The sequence below is a fragment of the Triticum aestivum genome, chromosome 6A (genome assembly GCF_018294505.1).
Source record: "Triticum aestivum cultivar Chinese Spring chromosome 6A, IWGSC CS RefSeq v2.1, whole genome shotgun sequence".
NCBI lineage: Eukaryota > Viridiplantae > Streptophyta > Magnoliopsida > Poales > Poaceae > Triticum > Triticum aestivum.
Genome location: NC_057809.1, coordinates 488,213,831 through 488,237,668, shown reverse-complemented (window position 1 = coordinate 488,237,668; position 23,838 = coordinate 488,213,831). Strand labels below are relative to the sequence as shown.

Here is a 23,838-nt window from a genome sequence, read left to right as displayed (position 1 = left end):
GGACGAGATTTCTTGTAGTGGAGGAGAATTGTGACGCCCAGATAATCAAGCTACAGTAATTCCCTACTAATGATGACACATCACCTCTGTCACTGTAATTAATCTCGGGTTAATTCGAAACCGTTTCAAATTTAAATCCTAAATCAATCAAACGACAAAAGTTTTCAAAATATTAAACTAAAATGTTCGGCTGCGCCAAAAATGGCATAGGTAATTATAGTGCAGAAAACACATTTTTATAAAATGCCTAAATACTTTTAAAGGAATTAAACAGAAAACAAATAATAAGAGATAATGGAAAAAAAGGAACAACAAAAAATAGGGGAAGAGAAACCCCCGGGGCTCCGGCCCAGCAGGCCACCGACCCAACTGGGCCACGACCTGCCAGGCCGGCCTAGCTCCCCCTTGGCCCAACCGGCCTCCCCATAACCCCCATCCCCGAAACCCTAACCGCACACCTCCCCCCCCACTCCCCACCGACAGCCCCCCCCCCCACTCCCCCCGAAATATCCCCCTCTCCCCCGATCTGGATCGGGAGGAGACCACCGCCGCCGCCATGCCCCGTCGCCGCCGAATGCCTCCTCGTCCTCCTCCTCGCTGGTCCTCCCCGACCGTCCCCGAGCCCTCTGCCTAGACCCTACGCGCCCCCCCACCGTGAGCATCGCCCCTCTCCTCCCCCCTGCTTCGCTCTGTCGCCGTTGAGGTCGTCCCCGCGCTCGGTCGCCATGGCCGGAGCTCACTCTGCGCTCGTCCTCACCCGAAGCCCCGTCCCTGCGCTCATCGCGTCGACGGCCGCGCCCTGGCCGTGCGCGCACACGCGTCCGCGCACCCGCGCTGGTCTCGCCCGTCCATGGCTGCGCCCCCTGCGCCCCGTGCGCCCACGCCGGCGCCGTTCGCTGCCGCCGAGCCCCCTGTTGCCCGTTCCCGCCGCTCGCCGGAGCTGGCCGGCCCTTTCCCCCCTACCCCGCCGGATTCTGGCGCCCCGCCTCACCCCTGGTGGCCTCGCGTGCGGGTGCCCCTTCGCCCGCACCGCCCGATCGGGCGCACCCGATCCGCTAAGGCCTAGTGGCCCTATGACAACGGGGGCCCACAACCCAGAACGATTTAAAAAAAGAGAATTAAAAATAAAATTATTAAATAAAAATAAAAATGATTAATAAAATTAATTAATTAATTAATGAATTAATTAAGTTAATTAATCCGGTTTAATTAATTTAATTAACTAGTTAAGTTTAATTAAACTGTAATTAGATTAACCTAAACCCTAATTAACCTAATTAGAGGATGACAGGTGGGTCCCCCCTGGACCCACATGTCAGGTTGACCAAGTCAACTCTGTTGACTGCTGACATCAGCATGACATCATGCTGACATCATAAATCCATTTTTTTGAATTAATTAAATTCCCGAAATTAATAAAATCTTTAGAAAATCATATCTTTTAATCCATAACTCGGATTAAAATATTTTCAACATGAAAGTTGCTCAGAACGACGAGACGAATCCGGATACGCAGTCCATTCGTCCGCCGCACACCCCTAACCTATCGAACTCGCAACTTTCCCCCTCCGGCTCCGCTGCCCGAAAACACGAAACCCCGGGGATATTTTCCCGGATGTTTCCCCCCTTAACCGGTATCACCTCATACCACATTAGGGCACACTTAGCATCGTTACTTGTCATGTCATGCATCGATATGCATCTGTTTACATGGTATTCGTTGTTTCTTCCCCCTCTTCTCTCCGGAAGACTACGAGACCGACGCTGCTGCTGCCCAGTTCGACTACGGAGTTGACGACCCCTCTCTCTTGCCAGAGCAACCATGCAAGCCCCCCCCCCTTGATCACCAGATATCGCCTATTCTACTCTATACTGCTTGCATTAGAGTAGTGTAGCTTGTTACTGCTTTCTGTTATACCTATTCTGATGCATAGCCTGGCCTTGTTACTACTGTTGTTACCTTTACCTGTAATCCTATATGCTTAGTGTAGGTTGCTAGTATATTCATCTGTGGCCCTACATTCTTGTCCGTCTTCCGTGCTATACTATCGGGCCGTGATCACTCGGGAGGTGATCACGGGTATATACTATATACTATATACATGATACATGTTGAGACTAAAGTCGGGTCGGCTGGTGGAGCACCCGCGAGTGGATCTTTGTGGCGGAGCGATAGGGCAGGTTGAGACCGCCTAGGAGAGAGGTGGGCCTGGCCCTGTTCGGCGTTCGCGTATACTTAACGCGCTTAACGAGATCTTGGTATTTGATCTGAGTTGGCTACGAGCCTATACGCACTAACCAACTACGTGGGAAAGATATGGGCACTCGGTGTCGTGGTATCAGCCGAAGCACTTCGTGACATCAGCGACTGAACGGCGCGCGCCGAATTGGACTGGAACGCCACTAGGCTAGGTCTGCTTTTGGCCGCCCATGCAACATGCAGGTGTGCTCAGGGCGATGGGCCCAGACCCCTGGGCGCCTAGGTTTAGACCAGCGTGCTGACCTCTCTGTTGAGCCTAGGTGGGGCTGCGACGTGTTGATCTTCCGCGGCCGGGCATGACCCAGGAAAGTGTGTCCGGCCAAATGGGATCAAGCGTGTTGGGTAAGTTGGTGCACCCCTGCAGGGAAGTTAATCTATTCGAATAGCCGTGATCTTCGGTAACAGGACGACTTGGAGTTGTACCTTGACCTCATGACAACTAGAATCGGATACTTAATAAAACACACCCTTCCAAGTTCCACAGACAACCCGGTGATCGCTTTTCCACAGGGCGACGAGGGGAGGATCGCTGGGTAGGTTTATGCTATGCGATGCTATTGGAGATGCTACTTGGAGATGCTACTTGGAGGACTTCAATCTACTCTCTTCTACATGCTGCAAGACGGAGGCTGCCAGAAGCGTAGTCTTCGACAGGATTAGCTATCCCCCTCTTATTCTGGCATTCTGCAGTTTAGTCCACCGATATGGCCCTTTACACATATACCCATGCATATGTACTATAGCTCCTTGCTTGTGAGTACTTTGGATGAGTACTCACGGTTGCTTTTCTCCCTCTTTTCCCCTTTCCCTTCTACCTGGTTGTCGCAACCAGATGCTGGAGCCCTGGAGCCAGACGCCACCGTCGACGATGATTCCTACTACACTCGAGGTGCCTACTACTACGTGCAGGCCGCTGACGACGACCAAGAGTAGTTAGGAGGATCCCAGGCAGGAGGCCTGCGCCTCTTTCGATCTGTATCCCAGTTTGTGCTAGCCATCTTATGGCAACTTGTTTAACTTATGTCTGTACTCAGATATTGTTGCTTCCGCTGACTCGTCTATGATCGAGCACTTGTATTCGAGCCCTCGAGGCCCCTGGCTTGTATTATGATGCTTGTATGACTTATTTATGTTTTAGAGTTGTGTTGTGATATCTTCCCGTGAGTCCCTGATCTTGATCGTACACGTTTACGTGTATGATTAGTGTACGATTGAATCGGGGGCGTCACAAGTTAGTAGCTAGATAGCTTCTTCTCTCTTTTTGGATCTCAATACAATGTTCTCCCCCTCTCTTGTGGAGAACTATTCGATGTAATCTTCTTTTTGCGGTGTGTTTGTTGAGACCGATGAATTGTGGGTTTATGATCAAGTCTATCTATGAATAATATTTGAAACTTCTCTGAATTCTTTTATGTATGATTGGTTATCTTTGCAAGTCTCTTCGAATTATCAGTTTGGTTTGGCCTACTAGATTGATCTTTCTTGCAATGGGAGAAGTGCTTAGCTTTGGGTTCAATCTTGCGGTGTCCTTTCCTGGTGACAGTAAGGGCAGCAAGGCACGTATTGTATTGTTGCCATCGAGGATAACAAGATGGGGTTTTCTTCATATTGCATGAGTCTATCCCTCTACATCATGTCATCTTGCTTAAGGCGTTACTCTGTTTTTAACTTAATACTCTAGATGCATGCTGGATAGCGGTCGATGAGTGGAGTAATAGTAGTAGATGCAGGCAGGAGTCGGTCTACTTGTCTCGGACGTGATGCCTATATACATGATCATACCTAGATATTCTCATAACTATCCTCAATTCTGTCAATTGCTCAACAGTAATTTGTTCACCCATCGTAGAATACTTATGCTCTCGAGAGAAGCCACTAGTGAAAACTATGGCCCCCGGGTCTATCTTTATCATATTGATCTCCTACTACTTAGTTATTTCCTTTGCTATTTACTTTGCCTTTATTTTATTTTGCATCTTTATCACAAAAATACCAAAAATATTATCTTTATCATATCTATCAGATCTCACTCTCATAAGTGGCTTTATAGGGATTAACAACCCCTATTTGCGTTGGTTGTGAGGATTTATTTGTTTTGTGCAGGTACGAGGGACTTGCGTAGCCTCCTACTGGATTGATACCTTGGTTCTCAAAAACTGAGGGAAATACTTACGCTACTTTGCTGCATCATCCCTTCCTCTTCGAGGAAAACCAACGCAGTGCTCAAGAGGTAGCAGGTAACCCTAGCTAGCTCGATCCCCTGCGCCCGTCCTCCTCGTTCCCTCGCGCCGCCAGAGAGCCACACTTGATCCCCACCTTCTCTCGCTCACAACACCCCTCTCCCTCGATCCCCACCTTCCTTGCTTCACCAGGGAGAGGAGCGAGGTCCTGTGCCCACGGCCGTCGTCCTACCAGGGCCACAGCGCTGCCACCTCTTTCCCTCTTCCCCTCTGCCTCGCCCTTGCTCCTCCACGCGCCGACGACCAGCGACCAGACAAACAGGAACCACGTCGAGGCCATGGAGGATTGCAGCACCGCCGCTCCTTGGTGTCCATCACTGTTGGCCATCCCCACTGCCTGTCGGCCTCTGCTCCCTGCTCCCTTTTGCACATCCTGCCGCCCAAGCCGCCTGTCCTTCGCGCCGTTCCTTCTGTCTCCAGCATGGCCGCCGTCCGTGACCACCAGGAGGCTGCAACTCACCTTGCACCTCTGCTGCCGGAGACCGAGGCCGCTGAAGCATGGTCGCCGTCGAACTCCTCGGCCAACCGGGTCATGCCATCCCTTCGTCGCGCCCTCCTCCTCTCCTGTCATGCAGCCATGGCCCAAGCTCCAGCTGCAGCCGCTGCTTCCCATCTCCTCCCCTGCTCCTTTGCTTTCGGTCCTGGTGTCCCCAGATCGTCAGCAGCGTCGGCCTGCAGCCCCGCACCACGCCCTGAACTGCCATGGGCGTTGACCACCGGCTGCAGCTTCGTCTCCCTCCATTCTGTTGTTGTTCTGGAACCCGCCAAGACACCGACGACCATGACGGAGTTCGACTACACGGCTATGACCTCGGAGTTGGACCGCAAGCGCCAAGTACCCCTCTGGCAAGACCACAGATGCTCAAACGACTACTGACCGAAGACGCAAGTACCACTCCGAACCATGTACGACTACCGAACAAGGAGTATCACCAAGTTCCATTGTTGAAGATTTCGTCAAGTTCCCCTGGTTTCGGCAAACACCACCCGGCAAGCGCCAAGTACCACGACGGCCCTCGAAGAGTTCGCGTTCGACAAGTCTGATGGCGCGCTTGTACAACTACATTGTCGAGACCAAGACCGGCAAGACCGACTACACGAAATTGCCAAGTGCCTCGACGCTGCATAAATTTCTTCTTGAACGTGTACGACTACGTGGATTTGTCAAGACCCTCATGAACGACTACCGATGACCCTCCAAGTTCGTCCACGATTGCTATGTACCACTACCATCGACGTGAACCACTACTTCCACCACTACATGAGTACAACTACTACCACTATGAACGTGGCGAGAACGCCTACTTCCGTCTACGTCCCTTCGAACCCGAACCGCGCACTTCGAAGGTATAACCCCGAGACGACCGTCCGTGGACCGAATGCATGTGTGTTGAATGAGATGAACCTCGCGTTTGCACCGTGTCTGAAATTGCCATCTTGCATGTTCCTCCTCGTTGCCATGCCGTCCACCTGTGGGAATCCGGCAACTGGGATCACCCCATTATCTTGCATGACACACTCACACCCACTTCCTTTTGCACCAGTATCCCTTTGAGCTACCGGGTCACCGATATGTCGCCGTGGCACCATGTTTGGATTCGTTGCTGTGGCACCCCTTTCGTTTCCGCCATGATGACAAATGCCTCATATCTTATCATGTCGACATTTTCATAAATACTGCATAAAACTTGAACATGCCATCCGCATCATGATAATAACATTAAAAATGTTTAAAAATTGTTGTTGCATTAAATTACTAATGCACATGAGGGTTTACCGGATTTGTTGTTTGATGTTTCCGGCCTCATTTAAAATGCCTAACTGTGTATTTTGCTCATGTTTCACCTCTTGCCATGTTTGACAACATTTAAAATTGTTCGTGTGAACTAAATAATTGATGTGGTGTTCCGTCAATATGCAACTCGTTGCATATTGAGCTCCACTTAATTTGTAGGATTGTTTGTGCATTTTTCCATGCCATGCTTCATTAATCCGGACATGCATCATACTTGGTTATGCATCATGCCATGTTTATGCGGTGGTTGTTTATTATGTTGTTTGCTTCTTTCCGGTGTTGCTTCTTCGGGTTAGTTCCGATAACGTCGCGTTTGTGAGGATTCGTTCGACTTCGTCCGTTTGTCTTCTTCATGGAATTGTTCTTCTTCCTTGCGGGATCTCATGCAAGATGACCATATCCTCGAAATCACTTCTATGTTTGCTTGCTAGTTGCTTGCTCTATTGCTATGTTGCGATACCTACCACTTGCTTTATCATGCCTCCCATATTGCCATGTGAAGCCTCTAACCCACCTTGTCTTAGCAAACCGTTGTTTGGCTCTGTTACCGCTTTGCTCAGCCCCTCTTATAGCGTTGCTAGTTGCAGGTGAAGTTTGTTCCATGTTGGAACATTGGATATGTTGGAATATAACAATATCTCTTATTTAATTAATGCATCTATATACTTGGTAAAGGGTGGAAGGCTCGGCCTTATTCCTGGTGTTTTGTTCCACTCTTGCCGCCCTAGTTTCCATCATACCGGTGTTATGTTCCTTGATTTTGCGTTCCTTACGTGGTTGGCTTATAATGGGAACCCCTTGACAGTTCGCCTTGAATAAAACTCCTCCAGCAAGGCCCAACCTTGGTTTTACCATTTGCCACCTAAGCCTTTTTCCCTCGGGTTTCTGGAGCCCGAGGGTCATCTTTATTTTAACCCCCTCGGGCCAGTGCTCCTCTGAGTGTTGGTCCAAACTAGAGCCCCTTGCAACGCAACCTCAGGGAAACTTGAGGGTTGGTTTTAGTTGTACGGATTGCTCATCCAGTGTGCCCTGAGAACGAGATATGTGCAGCTCCTATCGGGATTTGTCGGCACATTCGGGCAGCTTTGCTGGTCTTGTTTTACCATTGTCGAAATATCTTGTAACCGGGATTCCGAGTCTGATCGGGTCTTCCTGGGAGAAGGAATATCCTTCGTTGACCGTGAAAGCTTGTGATGGGCTAAGTTGGGACACCCCTGCAGGGTTTTGAACTTTCGAAAGTCGTGCTCGCGGTTATGGGCAGATGGGAATTTGTTAATGTCCGGTTGTAGAGAACTTGACACTTAACTTAATTAAAATGCATCAACCGCGTGTGTAGCCGTGATGGTCTCTTCTCGGCGGAGTCCGAAAAGTGAACACGGTTCTTGTGTTATGCTTGAACGTAAGTAGTTTCAGGATCACTTCTTGATCATTTTAGTTTCTCGACCGTGCTTTGCTCCTCTTCTCGCTCTCATTTGCGTATGTTAGTCACCATATATGCTAGTGCTTGTTGCAGCTCCACCTCACTACCCTTTCCTACCCATAAGCTTATATAGTCTTGATCGGGAGGGTGTGAGATTGCTGAGTCCTCGTGACTCACAATTACTTCCAAACAGTTGCAGGTGCCGATGATACCAGTGCAGATGACGCAACCCAGCTCAAGTGGGAGCTCGATGAAGATCTTGTTCGTTGTGTTGTTCTGTTTCCTGTCGATCAGTAGAGGAGCCCAGTTGGGGCGATCGGGGACCTATGCTTTTGAGGTTGTCTTTATTTTGGTTCCGTAGTCGGACCTTGATTGTATCTGGATGATGTAATGCTATATTTATGTATTGTGTGAAGTGGCGATTGTAAGCCAACTCTGTATCTCTTTCTTATTCAGTACATGAGATGTGTAAAGATTACCCCTCTTGCGACATGCCTACAATGCGGTTATGCCTCTAAGTCGTGCTCCGACACGTGGGAGATATAACCGCATCGTGGGTGTTACAAAGCCTTCCCCGACTAGTTGTTGCAGGTAATGGTGATGCTCGTGTGCGTCGGTTTCCTCCTTGGCGGCGATGTTTTGGAGACCCGACACCTCCCTAACCCTTGGGGTGTCACTTCGAGTGAAAACCCAGAGCATGCCTTTTGGATCAAAACATGACAGCGTTTTCGACGCCGTCTCCTTATTGGATGTCTCATTCTTGGAGCGATGGCTCCTCGGGTGGGGCATGATTCCTCATGTTTGGCGGCGCTCCATGACTAGTTTAGCTAGGCAGTGTGGTCATTTTGTACATGTTTTTGCCTGATTTGTTGTATATTGATCGAGCTTGCATGGTTTTCGGTCGATTTTCCTTACGAATTAGTTAATTCTATTTTTAAATAGAGAGGTAAAGCTTTCGCCGACTGCTAGAACACGTTGCGAGTGCAGAGTCTTGTCATGTCATGTAGAGGCGGAGGACGAAAAATATTTAAGATGTGACAAAGTCTTAAGCAAAGAGTATTTTTGATACAAACCAAAAGAGTAAATGCACATTAACATTGCACACCACAAACAAAATACCAAATACAATGAAAATGTAGATATGTTTCAATAGAAAAACAATCTAAAACATACCGATAATGAAGCTTTCAATCGTGTCTAGAAGACCCAGGCAATGGCGGTGCCCTATCCTCCTGCAATTCACAATTTCACAACATTAAAGTATCACTATATTGCATTGCTTCCAAGATGTCAAAAAATGCTATCCAAAAATGATTTAAAATTAAGAAAATACACATGCATCTAATCTGAATAATTATAGCTCATATAGCACCAAAAATGATTTCCATTTGCAATAGAAGAGATAAATCATTGCAATTAGAACTACTGGTTGCTGCATATTACAAGGTATCAAAAAATGCTACAAAATTCAGAAAAATACCTCTCCCCATTGGCTCGTTCCCCTTGCTCTCCATCTTCTGCCGACCGAGACAAGAAGGACACGAAGCTGGGCAGCTGGCTGCCATCGTGTTGTGCTGTTGCGCTGTCTGCTAGACCCAGCCGCAGCCGCAGCTCACCGCGTGCCCGCGTCCCTGTCTCACCAGCGCCCAGCCACGCCTCATGCTTGCCCGACGACGAATGCTCGACGCCACAGCCGGCTGCGTCGTTCGGTCGCTGTTTGCCTGGCTCGAATTGCTCCACCACTCCACCTATTCCTGACATAAATGACTCGATCTCGATGCGTTTGTGCGTGATGCGTCCCTAGAAGGCCCAAATACTGGGCTGGCTAAGGCGGCCTGGCCCAATAAAATGAACGGCCTCTCTATATATATACTTAGTGATTAGTAATTCCCAAAATCCTAGCGATTAGTGAACGAAGCGTATATATAAAAAATTTGGACCAAATCAAGGTGTGGCGACTGCCACACCTTGCCCATCAGGGGTCCTCCGCCAATGTTGTCATGTGTGCATAGGATCAGTGGCGGAGCTTCACTAGGGCCAAGGGGGCTGTGCCACCCCCTACCCTAGAGAAATTATATGAAATGGGATTAGTTGTTAAGCTAAAAAGTTAAAGATTATTTAAGTTTAAGCAGAATTTGACCTTTTGGGCCCGGCACTGCGTAGGATCATCCGCACTCTGTTTTCTTAGTCCATATGAATATCCATAGCCCTCTTGCAGCTAACAGACTCGCACTGATCAGCTCAAATAACGAACATTGAAAACCATATATATGTCCATGAACCATGGAGGGAAAAAAGATATGCCGAGATCGGAAGGCAAAGGTGCGCTACAGCAGGCAGCATGCCTTCCTTCCACTCAACGTTCCACGACACACATGCACAACCAACACCCCACGTTCAAAGATCAAAAAAAGCGGGAGCAGATTCCAAGCTGGCCACTCGCCCACCACACCACCATCGATCAAACCACTGCATGCGGAGGCATGCAACGCACTCACCACACAATCAAACACGTCCAAACGAAACGAAAGCACGGAAAGATTAAAAACCACACACTTGCAATGGAAATCATCGGAAAACCTTATTTGATCCTGCCTGTCCATGCTAAGCATGCTCAACACGGACGCACTATCAGTCACTGATCCCCGGCGCCGACGGCGGCGGTGACAGCAACGCCGTGACGCCGAGGGCGATAGTCGCCAGCTTCCTGAACTCGGCGTCCTCCGCGGCCAGCGGCGACGCGTCGTCGGCCTCGCCGAACGCGTCCTCGCAGGTCCCGGGCGCGTCCAGCGCCGCGCTGAGCTGCGTGAGCGCGTCCCGGGTGGACTTGTCCTCGCCCCGGGCGATGTCTTTCGCGGCCTCGCCGAGCTGGTCCACGGCGTCCGAGTACACCTCCGCGCACACGCCGAGGCGCTCCCGCCTCCCGGCGTCCTCCTCCGAGGCGCACAATGCGGCGATGCGTCTGGCCGTGCCGTTGGCTGTCGCCCCCGCGATCTTTGCCGCGATGGCGGCGAGGCCGCGCGCGTCGGCGGTGGCGCTCGCGCTGTCGGCGTGGAAGGTCTTGACGCAGTAGTTGTAGCCGATGGACGGGTGGCCTGCGCGAAGGATTTGCATGTGTCTTCTAATGTAGTAGCGGAGGACTCGCTGGTTGACGAGATGAGCAGGAGGAAGAAGACATAGGTGAGCGGCCTCATGGTTGGCTTGGATCGACGGTTTTCGCCTGCGTTGTGTACGTTTCAGGTCTGGTGGTGAATGGGAAAGACAGGCTGACTGTGGAGAGGTAGGGAGTATGTACTAGTGGGGAATGGGGATATGGCGTCCGAGATTGTGGAATGCTCGATCAAAACACGAAAGAAAAAATGCTCGGGTTTGTTTTAGTTGTGTCGAATATAGTGTACAAGGTAGGTTACAGTTGGACTAGAAGTTATATTGTGTTTACATAGAATGTGGAGTTGTGTCCTAATAGGACACTTGTATCCTAGGTCTCTCATATATAACGGGGGTAGACACACGATGTAACCTATGCTAACATAATAGCACCGGAACGTAGGGGAAGCCGGCGGCATGTGCCGGTGTCCAGAGCGACTGGGTGCGGTATTGTAGCGGTGTCATGGGAAGGAGTGCCCATAGTCAGGCCCCGGGGATGTAGCCATATCGATGAACCTCGTTAACAAATCTCGGTATCATGCTCGTGTGATTGCTTGATTCTCGGATGATCAATGGTATGCCTCGGATTTATTTTAACAAGTGGTATCAAAGCAAGCTTCGAAGAGGTCGTCGGATTGATCTAGAGAATGGATCGTGTCAGATCCAGTGCAAAGACGGCGGTCGTGAGAATTCGGTTTGAGAAATTTCTCTCGTGGAAGCTATCGGTTTGCGGCTGGATAGACCAAGGCGAGCAGCGTGCAGCGTACAGCGGAAGTCCTCGGCGTGCAGCGGAAGTCTCGACGAGATCGATGGAACGCCGCGACAGTGTATCACGCAAGTGGCATGCAGATCGATGCGTGCGGCGCCTGGAAGCGGTCAGGTTCGGTGCGTGTTGGCGCAGCGATCGTGAGGCCCAGCAATGTGCACGTGGTTCTGCGTAGCGGTAAGATCGACCGTGAGGCAGCGAGTAGCCGGAGGCATCGATGCACCAATTTCATGGTTGTTTCATGGGTCAGGCAGTGGACATCAAGGCGAGGTGCTAGCGCACGGCTTGCGCGTACAGATAGGATGTACTACTGGCCAGGAAGTTGCGAGCTGGACGTGCACGTACTGGAGATTTGTTTTGACAAAAGGAGTTGGCACAAGGCTCAAGAATCATACCGTGATTGCTACTTAGAAAGGAAAGAAAGATAAGTCCAGAAGCTACGTGTGTTTGTATGTGGAGTGGAGTTTGACTAGTGTCATCGGTCTCCTCTGGTACGTGCATACAGGAAGGCTATATGGGACTTTATTTTTAGTCTCCTTTTGTTTGGTACACAGTTTGTGTATGGATGGCAGTCACACTTGAGGATTTGAGGAGTCCGGAGCATGTTGAGCAGGATCATGCAAACACAGGGCGTCCAAGACATGCATAGATGTGCACGCTGTTGTGATGCAGGGTGGAGCATGATTACAGTCGGATATGTTCGGCTGGGTCGGACTGGACAGTCTGACGGATCGACGTGAGTCGGTTGGAACAGAAGACGGTGGTGGGATCGGCGACGACGACGTAGGAGCGTGATGCTGATGGTGACCGGCTTCTGGGGCGTGGAAACACGTGATGTACATGCCCGAGGCTTGTGCGGCTTCGACAAGACTATGGCGCGGGATTGATTCAAGGTGGTGTATACACGGAGCTTGAAGTCGATGAGGCGCGTGGGTGGACTGGTAATCTACCATGGAGTCATGTTGAAGGTGGAGCTGGATTGAGGGGCTGCGGTGTAAGGATCCAGGGAATCGAAGCCTATTCAACGGGAAAAACGAGTGACATGCAGTTCGGACTGGAGCCCAGCGGTCTGATGGAAGCGTGAAACTCGTCATCGGTCGGTGATGATCGGTGGTACTCTGCAGTGGGGGTTGAGTGGTGTGGGTTCGCGACCCTTGAGACCCGACCGAGACAGCAGAGGCTCGACGCGGTAATAGCGGCGAGGCGTGCGGACGCACGGACATGGAGACGGGCCAGGGCTCTGGTGGCCATACATGTGGTGAGACAACTGCGAATTTGACTCGGGAGGACTATAAGCAATGGTAAAATTATTTCCAGTTTCAGACAGGTGGTCAAGAAAGGAGCGGTGATGTTGAGTTCAGGTAACTCTCATGTCTGACACCCAATATATGAGTTGTTCACTTTCACGCATGTCAGTGATCAGTGTGTGATAGCGTTGGACTGATGCTCTGGAAGTTGGGAGTGCAAACTAGAGTAATGTGAAACTTGATTTTGCTCGAGTGTTGATTGTGGTCAAGAAAAGAAGGGACTACAAGTTGCAGGTGAAGTCACATGGAGTCTTTGGAGTAGCAGCGGTTCTCATGGGATAAGCTCAAGTCCAATGTACATGAAAGTTTGACGCATGAACAAATTCAGGGTGGTGGAGTATATCCGCCAAGGTGGAGTTTGTTAGAGTTGTGTCAAATATAGTGTACAAGGTAAGTTACAGTTGGACTAGAAGTTGTATTGTGTTTACATAGGATGTGGAGTTGTGTCCTAATAGGACACTTGTATCCTAAGTCTCTCATATATAATGGGGGTAGACACACGATGTAACCTATGCCAACATAATAGCACCGGAACGCAAGGGAAGTCGGTGGCATGTGCCGGTGTCCAGGGCGACCGGGTGCGGTATTGTAGCGGTGTCATGGGGAGGAGCGCCCATAGTCAGGCTCCGAGGATGTAGCCATATCGGTGAACCTCGTTAACAAATCTCGGTGTCATGCTCGTGTGATTGTTTGGTCCTCAGATGATCAATGGTATGCCTCGGATTTATCTACTACCCCTATAAAAGGAAGAGAGGGCGGAGAACCAAATCATCTCATCCATCCATCAGCAAAATTCAATGACCCTTAATCCTTCGGTGTTTAACACTGCAAACACGCATCAAGCCAACAATCCATCAATCATCGATCGCTAACGCTGCCCCGCCGCTAAAAAAAAGAAACCATTCGCACAAACCTCTCGCCCCGCCCGCACGTCGCATGACCTCATGCCCCCGCGCCGTTCCTCCCGCAGCCGGGCGCGGGCCGCAGGTCACCGAGCCGCCGCCTCGGAGCCGCCGCCGGAGCCGCCCTTCACCGCGGGCCACGGGAGCCGCCGCGCCCTTCGCCGCAGGTCGCCGCCCGAGCCGTCGCAGTGTACAGCGAGGTGCAGACGAGCCGCATCGGCACACGCTGCCCCTTCCCTCCGTCCTCCGCTTCCATTTCACACTCGCCGACGGGCCCACCACCACCGCCGCCGCGGGAAGCCCCGGTGAGTAATGAACTCCCTATGTCTTCGATGCATCGCTCCCGGACCTTGGCCAGCAGAATCGCGGTCTGGGCTTCTTTAAATTTTGGATTTGACGGCCATGACTCGATCTGTCACAGATGAGATCGCCAAGCTGTTCCCGAACTTGTACGGTCAGCCTTCGGCCGAGCCGGTCACATCGAAGCTGCTCAAGATCAGCGTCGTGCTTTCTGGTGGCCAGGCTCTAGGCGGCAGAATGTGATCTGCGACGTCTTTGATAAGTGCGAGTGATCTCTAGCTGCACGTTCGTTTAGCACTAGCTGAGACCAATTGAAATTGGAAATAGGTGTTCATAATTGAATTAAAAAGGTGTTAGTGCACTGCGTCAGTCTCTTCTTTGATGGAAAATATGAGGATAGATCTTTTTAGATTTTGTTGCTTTGATGTGTTTCCTGAATAATTCTTGTCGTTGACTTGTCATGGTTGGTGTTGTGGATCTGATTACCCGCGGGAGCGTGCCAAAGGCAGCACCTGTATGGATTCAGCGGAGGCCCGGCTGGTGTCATGAAGGGAAGTACGTCCAGGTGACTGCTGATTTCATGTATCCCTAATGAAACCAGGTATGTCAACATAACCTTTACTAAGCACACTTATTGAAATTTCAGTACTTCATATAGACTTTGGTCATCACCATTTTCAAAACGGGAAGTGGATCATCAGTAGGGATTTTGCTTAGGTACTTTCATGAATTAACAGATGATATTTTTTTCTTTTGAAGTATCCTTGTGCGTATAAGAAATTTATGACCACTAGGAAAATGGCCCGTGCGTTGCAACGTGATAGATATTCCTCGCACTCCTCCGACACTCATAATCCAATCAGTATGGTTTAAAAAATATGGTCAAATATCCCTAACATTAAGAAGAATTGTTCTTTCAAGCCAATCATCTTTGCAAAAGGTCTAATACATTGTTTTTTTGGTAGGGGAAATGAATGCATTGTTCGACTTGTGGGCCGTTCTTGTGAACAACTTTTCTTATCTCAATTGGCTAAAGCAACCCTGATTACTCAAGATAATTTTGGTTTTTTTAGACAAGATTAGGGATTTTATTGATCATCCCCGTATGCAGGCCCATATATGTGAAGGCACAATGTGCATGTAATCCCTTGTATATTAAGCAAGGCCCATAATGCTCCTTTGATTATGTGTAATGTTCTCCTTCCTTATTCAAGTTGAGGATTAGAGGGTGTCCTTCCTTGTTTTCCTCCTTCCTTATATTCCTAGGTGTGGACTGCTCCTTTCATATATTCCTTCCCTTCCTTATTTCTTTGCACTCGCATGAAATCCTTTTATTTTTCTTTCTTAGTTTTTCTACCACAACGACTTCAGTTTCTTTTGTCCTTCCTTATTTTCCCTGCCACAATGGACTCAATTCCTTTCCTTCCTTATTACTTATTTGCATATCGGCTGAAATCTTTTTATTTCCTTGGTACTTCACAAGAATCCTGTTAATTGTGTCGCACGAATCCTTCGATTTTGTTTCTCTGCTTATTGATTCTTGAGGCGCTTATTGATTTTAAATTGCTTACATATAAAGTTGATTAGGCGGATGGTAAAGAAAGGATATGAGATAATTTTATAAATTGATGGTTAGATCAGTTGGTTGTGCACATTATTATTGTGCGGCAGGTCACGGTTTTGATCCCATACTTTGGCCATTATCTTTTTGCTACGCACGCCGGAGACGATGGACAGGCGAGGTGGGCCGTATGGAGCGCAGTCGAGGCCCAACTGGATGAAAAGTTTTCTGTCATATTAAAAAAAATAGTAGATTGATAGCAGATTGATTTTTAAAAAAGTGAGGGGTCATTCTATAAAATATGTGTGACGGACAAAGAATACCTATTCCCTTTAATAGTAGGTATAGATATAGATAAGCATGACAAATATATGATGTATTCTTGTCCTTTTCCAACAGAAGAGCTCTACCCCAGCACCGCTTCCGCATCTCTGGTCGTTCCCTTGCACTCCTCCATGGCGGTTGGGAAGACGGGCCACCACCGAAGCCGCTCCCAGTAATCGCCAAACTGTACCTGCTAGATTAACGAGGTCACAGCCAAGGCCGACCATCGCCGCGCCAACTCATGGGTTCGATGTGGGTTTATTTGCATATTATTTACTTAAGAAAATGGTTTGAGGTGAAGAGCCAAAGGCCTGAAACCAAATGTTCCTAACAGAACGACGATCTGCAGGAAACAAGGCCAACGCTTTGTGTGCCTGCAAGATTGAAGATCCCAGATATTTTACTTTTCTCCATGATCCTACACCATTGTTGCTTCATGTAGATCCCTTTATCATTCATTTTTAATTTTTTATTGTTCAAATCTCTATATGGTTGTCATAGATGCTATTACAGGGATGTAGCACTATATTTTCATGTCTTGTGGTAAACAGAACACCCTTTGTATGTTTTTCTTTTAATTACAGTATCTCTTTTCGGACTGGTCGAGCTTCTAGACTTCTAGATTGGAAGAAGTTTGTTTGAAATCTGCCTTTGGGTATCAGAAAATTCAGAATAAGTTCCTACGTACACCAGCCGTAACTAGATAACTCATGTATTACGCAATGCTCTGCACCATTATCCGTGGAGTATTTGCAGCTGTATTATTTGTCGTTCGATGCTCAATCAGGTGAGTCTATTTTTCCATTTTTGATTCATAGTTGCTGGCACAAATTCGCCAGTGCATTACAACAATTTCCACATGTCAATTGGGGAAACATATGCCCATCATCAGTGCACTTTTTGCCAAAAAAAAATTGCTAATTTGTTTTTGCTATTTTTTTCTGTTCTATGTATACATGCAGTTCCGGCATTTAGCTGCAACAACTATTTTTTCTTTTCTTTTGCTGTTAGGGCTTGCGGCCATACATGTTAAACAATAAGACGATTTAATTTGTGGTCTAACAATACGTTTGATAATAGTTGCAACTAAAAGTAGATCTAATTCTTGCTAATAGTGGCCAAATAAAAGAGGATCGAGACTATGACAAGTTTACATTGTACAGAATTAGTGCTAACGATAAATTTCTCTCTTTTCTTCTTATTTTATATTGATAATAGCTCCTGAATTGATTTTTAATTACCACTCCCCCTTTGTAGAATGATCAGATTTTTATGCATGAACAATAACCCTGTTTTGTTTTAAGAATGGGGCTCTAAAATGGAAGGAGGAGGAGCTTAAGTTCAGCAGCCAAATATGGTAGGCATGTTGTGTATAGAGTTTGCAAGATATGCTGTTCATTTCTTACACTTAAAAAGCTTAGTCAGAACAACTATTTCATATTCCAATACATAATGAAAGCACTTTTCTTATCTTTCTTCCATGTTGTTCATTGCGTGATTCGATAACCATGATGACAGGCAACTTGACTATTTTGTATCTGTATTTCAATCTGCACCTAATCATTTTCTTTCTAAAGAACACCGCTGAAGTTTCATTACACAGGAAGTGAGTCACTATGGCTATCATGGAAATTCGAGTATTTAGCATTTTCATTATGTTATTTCCCCCTTTTTTGTGAGTTAACTGACATAAGGTTGCTTCAAATGGAATATGTACTGATAGTTGCATCACATCATGCATTTCCTTCATTTTAAACCTGCCAAGTTACTTGTGTGTCCATCATGATATTGGTGCGATTTATTTTCCTAAGGGTATATTCATCTCATCAGAAATTTATTTTGTGTGGCTTTTGTCTTCCTAAATTTCGCGTGTTTTTTTCCTGGTTAGCTAACCAATTATTATTCTAGCACATGATCTACTAAGAGCTTTTTACCTTATTGTACAGTTTATCATTCTAGAATACTAGACTTTTCTCCACAGTTAGGATGTCGATATGAAAAGTTTAATTCATGTTTAATCCTTCTAGAGCTAAGCTTAGCTTAGAAAAACTGTGGCGTGATGCATGCCATTTGTGTCATACAAAAATATTAAATTCCATTTCTTCATTTTTGTAAATCAATATGTTGCACTACATGAGGTGAGACAAACTCAGAATGGGAGCAAAATAGTCCTGACTATTGGTGAACTCTTCTAACTAAAGGAAATATGCCCTAGAGGCAATAATAAAGTTATTATTTATTTCCTTATATCATGATAAATGTTTATTATTCATGCTAGAATTGTATTAACCGGAAACATAATACATGTGTGAATACATAGACAAACAAAGTGTCACTAGTATGCCTCTACTTGACTAGCTCGTTAATCAAAGATGGTTATGTTTCCTAACCATGAACAATGAGTTGTTATTTGATTAACGGGATCACATCATTAAGTGAATGATCTGATTGACATGACCCATTCCATTAGCTTAGCACCCGATCGTTTAGTATGTTGCTATTGCTTTCTTCATGACTTATACATGTTCCTATGACTATGAGATTATGCAACTCCCGTTTGCCGGAGGAACACTTTGTGTGCTACCAAACGTCACAATGTAAATGGGTGATTATAAAGGAGCTCTACAGGTGTCTCCAAAGGTACATGTTGGGTTGGCGTATTTCGAGATTAGGATTTGTCACTCCGATTGTCGGAGAGGTATCTCTGGGCCCTCTCGGTAATGCACACCACTTAAGCCTTGCAAGCATTGCAACTAATGGGTTAGTTGCGGGATGATGTATTACAGAACGAGTAAAGAGACTTGCCGGTAACGAGATTGAACTAGGTATTGAGACACCGACGATCAAATCTCGGGTAAGTAACATACTGATGACAAAGGGAACAACGTATGTTGTTATGCGGTCTGACCGATAAAGATCTTCGTAGAATATGTAGGAGCCAATATGGGCATCCAGGTCCCGCTATTGGTTATTGACCGAAGACATGTCTCGGTCATGTCTACATTGTTCTCGAACCCGTAGGGTCCGCACGCTTAAGGTTACGATGACAGTTATATTATGAGTTTATGCATTTTGATGTACCGAAGTTTGTTCGGAGTCCCGGATATGATCACGGACATGACGAGGAGTCTCGAAATGGTCGAGACATAAAGATTGATATATTGGAAGCCTATGTTTGGATATCGGAAGTGTTCCGGGTGAAATCGGGATTTTACCAGAGTATCAGGAGGTTACCGGAACCCCCCCGGGAGCTATATGGGCCATAGTGGGCCTTAGTGGAAAAGAGAAGGGGCTGCCCAAAGTGGGCCGCGCGCCCCTCCCCTCCCTTGGTCCGAATAGGACAAGGAGAGGGGGCCGGCCACCCTCTCTCTTCCCCCCCTCCACGAATCCTATTCTAACTAGGATTGGGGGGGGGGGGATCCTACTCCCAGAGGGAGTAGGACTCTCCTGGCGCGCCTCTCCTAGGTCGGCCGCACCCCGCCCCCTTGGTCCTTTATATACTGAGGCAGGGGAACCCCAGAGATACACAAGTTGATCCACGTGATCTTATTCTTAGCCGTGTGCGGCGCCCCCTGCCACCATAGTCCTCGATAATATTGTAGCGGTGCTTAGGCGAAGCCCTGCGACAGTAGTGCATCAAGATCGTCACCACGCCGTCGTGCTGACGGAACTCTTCCTCGACACTTTGCTGGATCGGAGTCCGGGGATCGTCATCGAGCTGAACGTGTGCTAGAACTCGGAGGTGCCATAGTTTCGGTGCTTGATCGGTCGGGCCGTGGAGACGTACGACTACATCAACCAAACGCTTCCGTTGTCGATCTACGAGGTACGTAGATCACACTCTCCCCTCGTTGCTATGCATCACGATGATCTTGCGTGTGCGTAGGAAATTTTTTGAAATTACTATGTTCCCCAACAGTGGCATCCGAGCCTAGGTTTTATATGTTGATGTTATATGCACGAGTAGAACACAAGTGAGTTGTGGGCGATATAAGTCATACTGCTTACCAGCATGTCATACTTTGGTTCGGCGGTATTGTTGGACGAAGCGGCCCAGACCGACACTACGCGTACGCTTACGCGAGACCGGTTCTCCCGACGTGCTTTGCACAGAGGTGGCTTGCGGGTGACAGTTTCTCCAACTTTAGTTGAACCAAGTGTGGCTACGCCCGGTCCTTGCGAAGGTTAAAACAGCACCAACTTGAAAAACTATTGTTGTGGTTTTGATGCATAGGTAAGATTATTTCTTGCTTAAGCCCGTAGCAGCCACATAAAACTTGCAACAACAAAGTAGACGACGTCTAACTTGTTTTTGCAGGGCATGTTGTGATGTGATATGGTCAAGACATGATGCTGATTTTTATTGTATGAGATGATCATGTTTTGTAACCGAGTTATTGGCAACTGGCAGGAGCCATATGGTTGTCGCTTTATTGTATGCAATGCAATCGCGATGTAATGATTTACTTTATCACTAAACGGTAGCGATAGTCGTGGAAGCACAAGCTTGGCGAGACGACAACGATGCTACGATGGAGATCAAGGTGTCACGCCGGTGACGATGGTGATCACGACGGTGCTTCGGAGATGGAGATCACAAGCACAAGATGATGATGGCCATATCATATCACTTATATTGATTGCATGTGATGTTTATCTTTTATGCATCTTATCTTGCTTTGATTGACGGTAGCATTATAAGATGATCTCTCACTAATTATCAAGAAGTGTTCTCCCTGAGTATGCACCGTTGCGAAAGTTCTTCGTGCTGAGACACCACGTGATGATCGGGTGTGATAGGCTCTACGTTCAAATACAACGGGTGCAAAACAGTTGCACACGCGGAATACTCAGGTTATACTTGACGAGCCAAGCATATACAGATATGGCCTCGGAACACGGAGACCGAAAGGTCGAGCGTGAATCATATAGTAGATATGATCAACATAGTGATGTTCACCAATGAAACTACTCCATCTCACGTGATGATCGGACATGGTTTAGTTGATTTGGATCACGTCATCACTTAGAGGATTAGAGGGATGTCTATCTAAGTGGGAGTTCTTTAAGTAAATTAACTGAACTTAAATTTATCATGAAACTTAGTACCTGATAAGTATCTTGCTTGTTTATGCTTGATTGTAGATAGATGGCTCGTGCTGTTGTTCCGTTGAATTTTAATGCGTTCCTTGAGAAAGCAAAGTTGAAAGATGATGGTAGCAATTACACGGACTGGGTCCGTAACTTGAGGATTATCCTCATTGCTACATAAAAGAATTACGTCCTGGAAGCACCGCTGGGTGCCAGGCCTGCTGCTGGAGCAACGCAGATGTTATGAACGTCTGGCAGAGCAAAGCTGATGACTACTCAATAGTTCAGTGTGCCATGCTTTACGTCTTAGAATCGGGACTTCAACGACGTTTTGAACGTCATGGAGCATATGAGATGTTCCAGGAGTTGAAGTTAATATTTCAAGCAAATGCCCGGATTGAGAGATATGAAGTCTCCAATAAGTTCTATAGCTGTAAGATGGAGGAGAACAGTTCTGTTAGTGAGCATATACTCAAAATGTCTGGGTATAATAATCACTTGATTCAATTGGGAGTTAATCTTCCAGATGATTGCGTCATTAACAGAATTCTCCAATCACTGCCACCAAGCTACAAGAGCTTCGTGATGAACTATAATATGCAAGGGATGAATAAGACTATTCCCGAGCTCTTCGCAATGCTGAAAGCTGCAGAGGTAGAAATCAAGAAGGAGCATCAAGTGTTGATGGTCAACAAGACCACTAGTTTCAAGAAAAAGGGCAAAGGGAAGAAGAAGGGGAACTTCAAAAAGAACGGCAAGCAAGTTGCTACTCAAGAGAAGAAACCCAAACCTGGACCTAAGCCTGAAACTGAGTGCTTCTATTGCAAGCAGGCTGGTCACTGGAAGCGGAACTGCCCCAAGTATTTGGCGGATAAGAAGGATGGCAAGGTGAACAAAGGTATATGTGATATACATGTTATTGATGTGTACCTTACTAATGCTCGCAGTAGCACCTGGGTATTTGATACTGGTTCTGTTGCTAATATCTGCAACTCGAAACAGGGACTACGGATTAAGCGAAGATTGGCTAAGGACGAGGTGACGATGCGCGTGGGAAACGGTTCCAAAGTCGATGTGATCGCAGTCGGCACGCTACCTCTACATCTACCTTCGGGATTAATATTAGACCTAAATAATTGTTATTTGGTGCCAGCGTTAAGCATGAACATTATATCTGAATCTTGTTTGATGCGAGAGGGTTATTCATTTAAATCTGAGAATAATGGTTGTTCTATTTATATGAGTAATATCTTTTATGGTCATGCACCCTTGAAGAGTGGTCTATTCTTGTTGAATCTCGATAGTAGTAACACACATATTCATAATGTTGAAGCCAAAAGATGCAGAGTTGATAATGATAGTGCAACATATTTGTGGCACTGCCGTTTAGGTCATATCGGTGTAAAGCGCATGAAGAAACTCCATACTGATGGACTTTTGGAACCACTTGATTATGAATCACTTGGTAGTTGCGAACCGTGCCTCATGGGCAAGATGACCAAAACACCATTCTCCGGTACAATGGAGAGAGCAACAAATTTGTTGGAAATCATACATACAGATGTATGTGGTCCGATGAATATTGAGGCTCGTGGCGGATATTGTTATTTTCTCACCTTCACAGATGACTTAAGCAGATATGGGTATATCTACTTAATGAAACATAAGTCTGAAACGTTTGAAAAGTTCAAAGAATTTCAAAGTGAAGTTGAAAATCATCGTAGCAAGAAAATAAAGTTTCTACGATCTGATCATGGAGGAGAATATTTGAGTTACGAGTTTGGTGTACATTTGAAAAATTGTGGAATAGTTTCGCAACTCACGCCACCCGGAACACCACAGCGTAATGGTGTGTCCGAACTTCGTAATCGTACTTTACTAGATATGGTGCGATCTATGATGTCTCTTACTGATTTACCGCTATCGTTTTGGGGATACGCTCTAGAGACGGCCGCATTCACGTTAAATAGGGCACCATCAAAATCCGTTGAGACGACGCCTTATGAACTGTGGTTTGGCAAGAAACCAAAGTTGTCGTTTCTGAAAGTTTGGGGCTGCGATGCTTATGTGAAAAAGCTTCAACCTGATAAGCTCGAACCCAAGTCGGAGAAATGTGTCTTCATAGGATATCCAAAGGAGACTATTGGATACACCTTCTATCACAGATCCGAAGGCAAGACTTTTGTTGCTAAGTTCGGAAACTTTCTAAAGAAGGAGTTTCTCTCGAAAGAAGTGAGTGGGAGGAAAGTAGAACTTGACGAGGTAACTGTACCTGCTCCCTTATTGGAAAGTAGTACATCATAGAAAACTGTTTCTGTGACACCTACACCAGTTAGTGAGGAAGCTAATGATGATGATCATGAAACTTCAGAACAAGATACTACTGAACCTCGTAGATCAACCAGAGTAAGATCCGCGCCAGAGTGGTACGGTAATCCCGTTCTGGAAGTCATGCTACTAGATCATGATGAACCTACGAACTATGAAGAAGCGATGGTGAGCCCAGATTCCGCAAAATGGCTTGAGGCCATGAAATCTGAGATGGGATCCATGTATGAGAACAAAGTATGGACTTTGGTTGACTTGCCCGATGTTCGGCAAGCAATTGAGAATAAATGGATCTTCAAGAAGAAGACTGACGCTGACGGTAATATTACTGTCTACAAAGCTCGACTTGTCGCAAAAGGTTTTCGGTAGGTTCAAGGGATTGACTACGATGAGACCT

General features: G+C 46.9%; 1 protein-coding gene and 1 pseudogene across 1 annotated transcript; one reads left to right on the top strand and one right to left on the bottom strand.

Moving 5' to 3' along the window:
* Positions 1-10,111: 10,111 nt before the first annotated feature.
* On the bottom strand, positions 10,112-10,909 carry LOC123130809 (putative invertase inhibitor; annotated as a pseudogene).
* A 2,952-nt stretch (positions 10,910-13,861) lies between these two features.
* Positions 13,862-14,732, top strand: LOC123130808 (pyrophosphate--fructose 6-phosphate 1-phosphotransferase subunit beta 1-like). Its single transcript, XM_044550616.1, has 2 exons — positions 13,862-14,142; positions 14,259-14,732. Exons 1-2 carry the CDS (start codon positions 13,872-13,874, stop codon positions 14,378-14,380), a joined length of 393 nt encoding a protein of 130 aa, XP_044406551.1. The 5' UTR covers positions 13,862-13,871; the 3' UTR covers positions 14,381-14,732.
* Positions 14,733-23,838: the final 9,106 nt, after the last annotated feature.